Source organism: Etheostoma cragini, chromosome 22 (assembly GCF_013103735.1).
Source record: "Etheostoma cragini isolate CJK2018 chromosome 22, CSU_Ecrag_1.0, whole genome shotgun sequence".
Classification (NCBI taxonomy): domain Eukaryota; kingdom Metazoa; phylum Chordata; class Actinopteri; order Perciformes; family Percidae; genus Etheostoma; species Etheostoma cragini.
The window spans coordinates 21,157,412-21,169,172 of record NC_048428.1 but is presented as its reverse complement, the minus strand read 5'-3'; the positions used below and the strand labels follow the sequence as shown (position 1 = coordinate 21,169,172).

The 11,761-nt window shown below is 40.8% G+C and overlaps 1 protein-coding gene across 1 annotated transcript; it reads right to left on the bottom strand.

Moving 5' to 3' along the window:
* Nucleotides 1–1,866: 1,866 nt before the first annotated feature.
* On the bottom strand, nucleotides 1,867–11,022 carry LOC117937524 (neutral cholesterol ester hydrolase 1-like). The gene is made up of 5 exons (XM_034861548.1): nucleotides 10,793–11,022; nucleotides 7,267–7,489; nucleotides 7,064–7,133; nucleotides 5,996–6,167; nucleotides 1,867–5,001 (listed from the first exon to the last, which is right to left on the bottom strand). The coding sequence occupies exons 1-5, from the start codon at nucleotides 10,925–10,927 to the stop codon at nucleotides 4,381–4,383; spliced, it is 1,221 nt and encodes a 406-aa protein (XP_034717439.1). The 5' UTR covers nucleotides 10,928–11,022; the 3' UTR covers nucleotides 1,867–4,380.
* Between the last annotated feature and the right edge of the window lie 739 nt (nucleotides 11,023–11,761).

Here is an 11,761-nt window from a genome sequence, read left to right as displayed (position 1 = left end):
AAGGAATACCCATTTTTTTAAATACCTGTCCTAACCCTTACCTAACCTCATATTGTGACAAATAAACACAGAAATAACCAGTGCTGTGCACGCGTCCTAGGCAGGTGTGAAACTAAATGCTGTAAACTAAGAATGCTTTCAAAAATATAAAAATAAATGGTTTATTTTTATCAATTTACAAAAAGCAAAATGAGCAAACAAAATAAAAATGTAAATCCCATGAATATTTGGTGTTACTATCCTTTGCCTTCAAACCAGCATCAGTTCTTACAGGTACGCTTGTAAAAAGACGGGAAACGATGAGGATCGTAGACGCAGGGGTCGGCCCAGGGAACGTAGTGCAGTGATGAAAAACACATCACGCTTATTTCCCTTCGAAATGGGAAGATGTCAAGCAGGGACATCAGCTTAGAACCGGCAGAAACCGGTGGGACCAGGTAGTGTGGCCAGAAGTGGTCTTCATGGAAGAGTTGCAGCCTAAAAGCTAGACCTCCGACAGAGAAACAAGGCCAAGAGACAACACTATGCACAGAAACATACGTAGGAATTGAGAAAACTGCAGCAGGTGCTCTGGTAATACTGAAATATTTATCTGTAGCAGAAGGCAGTTTAATCGCTGAAGGGCTGGAGACCGGTAGAATAATGAGTGTCTGCAGGCAACAGGGAACCATGGTGGAGGTCCCTTGCAAGTTTGGGGCTGCATTTCTGCAAATGGAGTTGGAGATTAGGTCGGGAGTAATGGGTTCCTAAAGGCTGAGATATACAGAAAGATGCTTATCCATCATGCAATACCTTCAGGGAGGCGTATGATTGGTCCCAAAGTAATTCTGCAGCAAACATACATACAGCCAAGGTCATTAAGAACTATCTTCAGTGTAAAGAAGAACAAGTTGGAACAACTCTTGGAAGTGATGGCATGGCCCCCCCCAAAGAGCCCTGATCTCAACATCATGGAGACCAAAGGATTTGAGGAAGCCTACACCCACAGAAGATCTGGGGTTAGTTCTTCGAGATGTTGGGAACAACCTACGGGCCGGGTTCCTTCAACAACTGAGTGAAAGTGTACCGAGAAGAAGTGGTGCTTTGTTGGAGGAAAAGGGGGGTGACACCAAATATTAGATTAGATTTAGATTCCTATTCTGTTCATTTCTTACATTTTATTAATTGATAAAAATAAACTATTAGCACTTCCATTTTTAAGAGCGTTCTAAGTTTACAGCATTTTTTCACACCAGCCTAAAACCTTTGCACAGTACTAGATGTAGATGATGTAAAAAAAAAAGCATTTAAATGCAAATTGTATGATTATTGTTATTACTGGCTAACCTGCTGCTACCCGGTCCCATGCTCATGGTCAGAGAGTCAGCTCTGCATGGTGTCTCTTCTTTATAACTCTGGTATTACATCTTCTCTAGATGTTGTGCTGGCTTGTGTGTTTGTGGTGTCATACCACCATTTTACTAACTTGTCTGCATCTCTCTCTGTTATGATTGTTGGGTTTTATTTATGTCCTTTTGCTTATTGTTGCTCTGCATGTGTCCAAAAATGGCTCTAGTCAGTATTGTTTTGCTGTGCACTGCATGGTGTCTATGGGACAATATAAAAAACCTGAACTTCTTCTACACATCAAGGATCCGGTCTTCAAAGCCTAAGTGTGAGTTGAGCGTGTTGTGTCTGAATTCTCCACATGTAAACTGGTGTTACCTGTGTGATTAGGGCTGCAACTAACCACCATTTTTTCTTTAAACTTTAGTTTTAAAGTCAACGTGGTCAACAACGTCCTTCAAGAGCTCAGAAACAAAATCTACAGCCGGGCAAATGTCACGTGCTGATCGCTCCAGAACCGCTACTGAATGGACCTTGTGGTGAGATTTAAATTTTTTTATTATTGAATAATGCGCTGATGGATTTCTCTATTAATCACTGACTCTAAAAATGTCAGAAAACTCCAAAATATTCAATTCACAATGATTTTAAACACAGTAAAGTGGGCGATTTCTTTACTTTTTTGTTGTTGAAGTGACTCAAACATTGCTGTCAACTAATCGATTAATCAACTAATCATTCATGCTCTTCATGTGATACATTTACATATGCTTTTTTCTTAAGACAGAAACATATTTGGGTTAGAAAAAAATACATTTTTAATCACAATAACATATTTTGAGAATATTTCATTTTATATTCACAACAAATCAGCAGCACTATACATAGCTACCACATATTATCATTAATACATACAATGTTGAGTTTTTTTTTATATATATATTTTAATATACTTATTTTTAGCTTATTGTGGCTAAACAAACACTCACACTTGCTTTAAGCTGAACTCTTATACCAAATGCCAAATTCCCTATTAAAAGCTGAGGACCTCCAACATGGCCGCCAGAGCTCCCAGCCCTCAGGTGCTGCTGAGCTAACGTCTCCTGCAGCACTTCCTGTCCTCGCTTTAACAGTAAAAACAGGAGTGTAATGTGAACCGACAGAAAGATCCCCTCTGCAATAAATCCCCACATTAAAACACACATAAAGCACATTATTAAAAAAACAAAACAATATTGGGATCCTGCTCCCAGCATAAAACTTGAGTTGTCACAAGCCAATAAAACAGTTATGGGATGTATCAGTGCTGCCAGAGGACATTTGGGGCCCGTTTGGTGTCTCTGCTTTGGCTGAAACAACCTGTTGCATAACCCCTGCTTATATTAAAACCTATTTATACAATATTAAAGAATTCAATGTGAAGTTTCACATTCAGCAATACAATTATACCACTTTTTTAACATTCTGAAGTCTTTCTCTGTAATCCCTGTTGCTGTTTTTAAATGTATATATCTTATTTATAAATGATCTACATGTATATAAATGAGATATGAGAGTCCATTTGGGATTTCTTTTCTTGGGGGGATGCAGTAAATCTTGCATATTTGTCACATTATCATCATCATGATTGCATTGGCCGTGCAGTACAGTGGTCATCAGAGGGTGAAGTTACAGAGAACGGCGTTTAAACATAAAATATTGCACAATCCAGTGAGTATACACAGCTGTGAACTTTGGCATACTTACATACATACACACAGAACAGACAGTTTCAGCGTCCCAGTGCATCATAAAAGAATAAAAGATGAACTTCGGAGTGACTTTCACCTTTAAAAGTAATCGGATTAGGAGTTTGTCAGGAAGAATATTTAAGGTTCTTCATTTTACAAAAAGATACTGGAGTTTTCTTCTTCTACATTTTTGATGTTAATTTATTTCCCCAGAAGTTATTGGATGTTGTCCTGCTCCAGTCCACTAATATCGTGTTTCCACTGTGTGGTTCGGCTCTGCTCGACCTGACTCGTTGTTTTGTTTCCAGTACTTCTCTTTTAGTTTCCTACTTCAGATAACACCCCCTCAGTGTAGGCGGGATTTTCAGCCGAGGGCCTCACATTAAAGCCATTACATACATTTCTCTTTTAAAAGAAAATAACGAGCCGTAAGTACACTATCATTTTCCCCAAAAACGCCTTTGCCTTCCACATAATGTAACTTTCACTGGTTACCTTTGATGAGAAATGTGTTGGTTTCAGGACTCAGTGAAGATGCTTTGTGGTCTGTTTGACCCGGTGACATTTGAGTGAAATGAATTGATGTATTTGCTTTTAAAAGCCCGTTTGAATGCACATCGTGGCAGACGTTCTCAAGAAAGGTTTCCTGGTGTCTGTCAGGAACGATTTGGCCCCCTAGAGGATAGAAATTTGAATCCTGCAGGTACACACACAGTCGCAAGCGAGTATGTGAACAATGAGGCTGTGTTCACACACACTCATGTGGTCATCAGATAGATGGGCGAACACACAGGTCTTCCCATTCATTTTGTATTGGTGTGGTGCATTTAGGCCGCGGTGGTGACGGCTGCAGAGAGGAGCCAAACCAAACTGCAGCGGTGGTAAATTGAGACCGACTCAACTTTTGGAGAAACGCAACCCAACATCACCTTGTGGTGGCCAATCAGTAACCAGCGAACAGACTTGTTAGTCCGTTTTAAGGAGGTGTGAGAGTCCCGCACAGTAAAAAGGAAATGTCACTGCCTCTATTGCTGCCACAAGGAATGAATCCTCACAGCTGCTTGTCTGCACGTACACGTTGGTAAAAAGCCGATTTAAAAAGTTAGATTTCTTGGTTCTGTTTGCAGATAAAGCAGCTGATATTTTGTCCTGTCTGGTGTCTTCCTCAGTAGATTTAACATGGATCATATTTGTAATAATCAAAGAGGTTTTTTCTCATCATCGAAGATCTAACAAGGATCTCTCACGTACCAGACTTTCTGCTCCGGTCCATCTTTGGTGCCACAGACAACCGGCTGACGAGGATCTGGAGCGCTGAGTTTGTCTACAGATTCTGGTCCAGCCAGCGGATGTAGTTGTTCATGCTCCTCTGGCCCACGCTAGACATCACCGGCAGGTACGCGAACACCATGCAGGCATGGAAACCGTCCTCGTAGTGATCGTTGGTCACCGCGACGCCGGCGCTCTGCAGTCGTCTGACGTACATCAACCCGTCATCCCTCAGCACGTCAAACTCACAAGTCATCACGTAGGCTTTAGGCGTCCTACCCAGAACCTCCTGGTCCGCCAGCAGCGGTGCCGCCCTCACGTCCATCAGCTGCGGTACCTTCCCCATCACCCCCGGCGATCCCGTCTCTTTCACAACCGGACGATAGTGCTTCCTGCGTTTGGCCGGGAGCAAACCGGTCCAGTCCAGCTTGGACCGGGTGCTGCCGCTGATGGCCGGCTGGTCCAGGGAGCTGTGGTTGTTGGCGAGCAGGAGGGTCTCCAGGGACGTGTCGGCGCCCAGGTACTCCAGCCAGAAACGAGCCATGACGGGCCTGTAGAGGATGGGCACGGCCTGGTTCTGCTGGTAGGACGGCGTGTAGAAGTCGAGCGCCTGCAGCACCGGGTTGATCAGCGCCTGGACCTTAAACTTCACCGTGAGACTGTCATCTGAGCCGAGCTGTGGACACAGTCAGGTTTCAGATTCAGCAGATATGAGTTCTTCTGATACACAATAGTTTGGTTTTAAACTGAAAAGGCTGATAACTTTGTGTCAGTGATTACAGCATCTTTTAAATTCTGATGGTGTGTGTGTTTGTCTTTTATTAGACAAGTTGGTGACGCTCTGTGTGATGAAAATAATAATTAAAATTCCACAAATGGTGCCCTTTTATCTTCCTTCTTCCAATCATTTGGTGTTTCACCCCTACCTGTCATGTTGTCAGAGTGTGAAATCCCTCTCAGGTATAATGTTTCTCTAAACTTTCTAACTAATGGCATTCCTGGAGTGCTAGAAACTGAACTAGCCCGCATTTTGAGCCGGTTTTGAACTGCTACGAGACTTTACCAAACCGACAGGTAAGACAGGTTAAGACTATATTTTACAGACCGGATCACTTCCAGCAGCTCCTAGCTCAATTCTTCTCTCGGGTTGGCCTCGCTTCCCTGCATTTCACGCTTGATGAGCTCTCCACTAGCAGATATCAATTACACTTCAATGATTACTGACAAGAAAACAGACTACAGCTTCCTGCAACGGCGATGGCTGCACCTGATTGGACGGGCCCTTCACTCGTGGGCTGTCTGCTCCCAGACCAAAAGCTTATTTTACAAAAAAGAAAGGAAAAATTGTTTCAGAAAACAACAATTTATACAAGAAATAAGCTGCAGCTGCTGAATCTGTCTTCATTTTAGATTGACTACGGTCAGTTTAAAAGATTTTAAGAGGCAGCAGGTGGATCTGGATGCCCCTGATTTGCATAAAGTAGCCTGGATGCAACTTTATGCAAATGAGAAGCGGGCAACTCAACGCTCGCTCTCCAAAGTTGCCATGACGCTATCAATGCATTGAATGGAAAACATGAAAAATGACTGCTTACCTCTGTTATGCTTTTAGATGAAGTGTATCAATGCTTGTGTGTGTGTGTGTGTGTGTGTGTGTTTTGCTTCTCTACCTCCTGCGCCACAGCGGCAGCCAGGTTTCCCCCGGAGCTGTCACCGGACACACACACCCTCTCCGGATCGATGCTGTAGCGCTCTAACACCTGAGCCGACAGGAAGGCCCGCGACGCCGCTAACGCATCATGGTACTGGTCTGGGAACACGGCCTCTGGAGCGAGACGGTAACTACGGCATCAGGAAGACATTATAACACTTTATAACACACATAACACTTTGAAACAAGACTAAAAGCCAGAGCAGTGTTTTTTCCTCAGCCTAGCTGTTTAGAAAAGGCTTCAATGATACTGAAATTCACTGATTTGTTTAAATGGATTTTCCTTCAGATTTTATGTCCCAAAGTTTAATTTGAACTCTGATGTAAGTAGATACTGTTCAAGTTACTGTGAATATTTGCGGCAACTACACCGAAGTTTATGTTTTCATAAATTAAACAAAAATGATCTATAATTTATTATTATAAATGGAACATAGTTAAAACAAAAGTTGTGGCCGGGTTGGTTCAGCGGTAGAGCCGGCGCACATGTACTGAGACGTTTATGCCTTGACGCGGAGGTCGAGGGTTTAAATTCGACCTGTGATGATTTCCTGCATGTACCCCCCCCTTCTCACTTAAATGTCCTGTCAAAAATTATAGGTGGAAAAGCCCAAATAAGTAATCTTAAAAAAAAAAAAAAAAAATGGCAGAAATTGACAAAAAGGAAGTATGTTTGGCTGCCCGACCCCATGAAAGTCATTCATAAAGTCCAAATTTTCATTTTTAAATTCAGATTTTCTCCTTTTTCAAAAGAGAAATCTTATCTAAAGGTCCACTTGCTTTTTTACGGAGATTTCAGTCACATCTCCCTGCTTTCACTGGCTCAACCACCTCCATGAGAGCTGGACTCCTTTTCTTATTTTCCAAGGTCAGTTTTTCTCTTGTTTTGTAAACTTTAATCTCCAATTTTAGTCAAATTAAAAACTAAGAAATCGACAACTATTTGTCTATTTTTGGCAACATTTGCCGTTATATAATCACTAATAGATTAATTGACGCATTGGTTTTGCTGTTATGTGACACTTACTCCACAGACATGATGACAGAGTCCAGCTCCTCGGCCATTTTCCGACAAAGACGGTCGTATGATCGCATCCCTGCGAAGTAGACTCAGTAAGTCACACTGACATCATGTCAACAATAATGTACGTGTTATATATCATATCAGTTTAATACAGGGATGACTTGTCCTCCTTTTCTGCAGCTGTCAGTTTACAAATCAACACTCACGCCCGCTGCCCAGCGCCCATCCTCCACCGTGGAAATATATGACTCCCCTCTTCAGCTGCTTCCCCCCCTTCGGCTGGAAGACCCGGGCGGGCACGCCCCCCAGCGTGGAGTCGGCCACGTGCACGGCGGAGCAGGAGCGAGCCTCGACGTCCTCCACCCAGGACATCAACTGGTTCAACAGGTGCACCCTGTGGCACACACCCAGCGCGTGAGCCACGTCGCTCTGCAGACACAAACATGGCCGCTGTTACACGGTTCTGAATCCTGGGTAATGACAGAAATCCAAACTGTACTGATACAAATGAAGTCTTTAGGCAAGGCTGCTTTTGTTTATATATCACATTTCAACAACGAGCCAATTCAAAGAACATTAATGAGCAGTTAAAAAAGATTTGTATGGAAGTGGACAAGGGCCAATGGTGAAAAATGTATGTGAGTTCTGACTTTAATCTCAGAATTCTGACTTTAATCTCAGAATCTAAAAAAGTCAGAATTCTGAGAATAAAATCAGAATTCTGAGAAAAAAAGTCAGAATTCTGAGAAAAAAAGTCAGAATTCTGAGAATAAAATCTGAATTCTTACATTATTCTCAGACTAAAGTCAGACTTTCACCAGTGACCCTAATCCTCTTCCGTAGATTTGTGTCCAAGAGACTTGAAGAAATTATTGGGAGTCTCAGCAGGGTAACAGGATGAAACATTAAAACTTCTCCAGCTGATTTCTCACATTAAGACCTTTTTTTTTATACTACAAGTTTTTTGTAATGTTATGTTGAAATATGCAAATGAGGCATTATCTGGCTAAATATGTGCTAATTTGCATACATTTACAGAACAGGAATGTGAACATTGGTTAAAGCCAGATTCCAAATACTTTATTTTGTTGAAGTTTTTTTAAATCAACCGATTTTAGGATATCTCTTTTCATCACTCTATAAATCAGAATATACTGTCAACAACAGCCTTTAAAAAATCTCTTTTCTCCATTTTTTCAGCTATATAATGTTGTATAAATCAGGCGCTGAACCATATCTGAACATCCCCCTCAGTAAAAACCTTCAGAATATGATGTTAGATAAGAAAAGTGGAAAGGAGAGTTCTAACCTTTAAAGATATGGATTGAGAAATTCATTTTAAACCTTGTGTTGTCTTCCCGTCAGAATTGAAAATAAACACTTTTAATAAAAAGGCTTTTTATCAATGGTTTTAACTTTTTCTCACATTTTTGTACCTTTCTTTCAACACTTTTTTTCATTATTTTTGACATTTTCTATACTTTGTAACATTAACTTATTGTTTTTTGGAATTTATGGTCAATAAACATCATTTATAGGAAATTATACCTAATGTTTGGGTTAGAAAAGCAGAAAATAGGAATTATTGAGACTAAAATTAAAGGAATGGATGTTGATGATAATCACAGACTGGAATATGTCAACTTTTACTTTTCAAAAACACTTCCATTTGTTTTACAATGCTATAAAATTGAATAAGACGCCCCAAAATTTATGAAAGTAGAGATGTGTCCTTGCCAAAAAACATTGTTTTGAATCAATCATGTTATTTTGGGAAGTTATAAAGAACATTAACATAGGACAACACGAGGGTTAAAGACTACATGTGAATACGGTGAACCATTTTTAACTAACAGAAGCCTGAAACTTCCCCAGCTGATTACTGACATTAATCTTGTGTATCACAAATATTCTGAAAATGTTATGTTTAAATATGCAAATGAGGAATTATCCAATGCAAACTTTTGGTGAATTTAGGAGAAATCCAATCTCCAGACACAAATAGACAACCTGAAGTACAAATACATGTTAACGTAGCTCAGTCCGTAGGGAGTTGGGTCGGGAACCGGAGGGTCGCTGGTTCAAGTCCCCGTATGGACCAAAAAAGTAAGGAGTGTGGATTGGTGGCTGGAGAGATGCCCCTTCACCTCCTGGGCACTGCCAGGTGCTGTTGAGCAAGGCACCTTACCCCCCCCCAACCGCTCAGGGCGCTGGTTCAGCTGGCTGACCCCCCCCCCCCACACACTCTGACAACTCTCCATTAGTGCAAGTACAGATCCTGAGCATGTGTGTGTGTGTGTGTGTGTGTGTAGTTCAGGACTATGTGTGATTACTAACAAAGTGTGGACACAGAGTGTAAATTGTAATTTCCCCATTGGGGATCAATAATTAGATTTTTTTTAAAAAGTAACGTTTTACCCTAAAACTTTCCACTTGTTCTATATTTGTTTTTAAATCTCTTCCTGTCATTGGAAGGCGTTGGAAGGCAGTGCCGAGGTGAAAGAAAGAGCATTTAAACTTGTTTAACTTGTTGTTCCACGGTGACGCGTGAGAATCCCTGCAGCTGTGACGCTGAGAGCAGCTTAACTCTGTTAATACTGACGGGTTCTTCAGGAGGATCAGCAGCTCTGACACGTGCACACAAAGGCAATGTGGGGTCAAAGGGTCAAAGGTCACTTTGCCTTTACAACACTGCGATATAGTTATTTTCGGTCTATACTTGAGTATCACATAGTAGCACTTTTCTGTTTTTTTGCACTTCTGGTTGGACACACACTGCATTTCACCGTCTTTGTTCGTCCAATCGCCATCATTTATTACACATTACATGTTTACCTGCTACATGCTGCTCACCTGGTTTCCTATTAATAAACAAGATATGTTCAAGATATCAACTTTTCCAAAGCCTTAGAAACACTTCCAAAGATTTTGGCTTTGTTACGGACCATTTTCCAGATAATTCAATCTGTTTTTAAATGGTTTATTCATTGCTTCCGGTAATTTATTAATAGTTATTAATGTACTCTATTTTCTACAGTTGTGCTCCATTAGATTATTTTCTATTTTAACAATTTATTTTAATTGCATAATAATCAGTCGGTTATATTTTTCTCCAATTAGTTGTTTATACACTGTTGGAAAATGGTAAATAATAGAATCTTAATACCAACACTGTTCTGCACCAGAACTGGAAATAATAATCAATTAACCGTCAACTATTTGATAGTTTTATGACCAAAAAGTACCAAAAAGCTTCTTAAATGTGAACTTTTTTCAGTTTCTTAACTCCTTTGTGACAGTAAACTGAATGTTTATAGTATATTATAGTATTATAGTATTATAATATTTGGGGCCCTGGCTCATGGACTATATGCCACAGTACTGTTCTGTTGTGGGATATCTTTATCTTACTCTGCATTCAGATGTTTCATTTTCTTCTCATTTTATTTTGATCTGTTGTTCATCTTATAGTTTAATGATATTTATAATATCAAATTCTACTTTACCCCTTCTCTACGTTATGCTGTTCTACAAATTATCTATATTACTATTATCATGTACTAGCCTACTGATATTGTCACATGACTCTCTCCTACTGTCATTTCAGAATACTCCAAAACTTCTCTTGTTATTTAGCTCTTATTATTTAACTCTGAGGACTCTCTCCCCTCACATGAACCTGCCCCCCCCCCCCTGCAGGGCTCTCCTGTCAGGGCATCCTCCAGACCTTACCGCCTGCATGAAGCTCCGGAACAGCGCGTCCAGCAGCATGAGCTTCCACGGCTCGCTCACGCCGCTCGGTAGCGGCAGGTAGACGTAGTAGGCGGCCGCCGACAGCAGCACGGCCCCGGCCAAACGGAGCCTCATCTCGGGGGACTTACCTGCCTAAAGCCTAGCGTTCATACGGGACCACTGCCGCTCCTACCCCGGTTCACAGGCGACGAAACGCGGAGGAATGACCCCGATTTCAAAATAAAAGCCGCGAGTAGGATTTCATGGCGGCGATTGCAAACGATCTGCGGAAATTCTCTTATTTTGTATTCTGTTTACAGGAAGTAGTGCAAGCATTGCGTAACGTGGTTGCCGACGGGAAATGTATTTTTTCTAATGGTAATAACAAAAACCCTGTAGGCCCCTATGTGTGTAGGCCTGGAAAAAACTGGATTTTAAATTTTGAAAAAGAATACTACTACTACTACTACTACTACTACTACTACTACTAATAATAATAAGAAGAATGTCATATTTAGATAATTACAGATAGATTTAATCCAATAAAATGGTAAATTAGTGTTACAGCAGCAACATCAGTCACACAGCACAGAATATAAATATAAAAGAAACACTAGGATACAACATAAACACATACAATATACATGAAATCATAATAGGAATAATATATACAAAAATGTGCAACTGCTTAAATAGTATGATAAATGTGTAAATAAGCCAATTGTGCAGGTTGCACTTATGTGCAGTATTGTGGAGTCTCAGAGTCTTATTAATATTATTATTATTATTATTATTATTATTATTGTGATTGTGGTGTCTGAGCCTATCTAGCACCCAGTGATGACGTGTTAAAGAGGTTTATTGCCTGGGGTAGGATTGATTTCCTGTAGCGGTCCATGCGAGACCGAAGCTGTCGGAACTTCTCTTATTAGAGAAGGTGCTCCTCTGTTGGCCCAGTGTGTGTGTGTG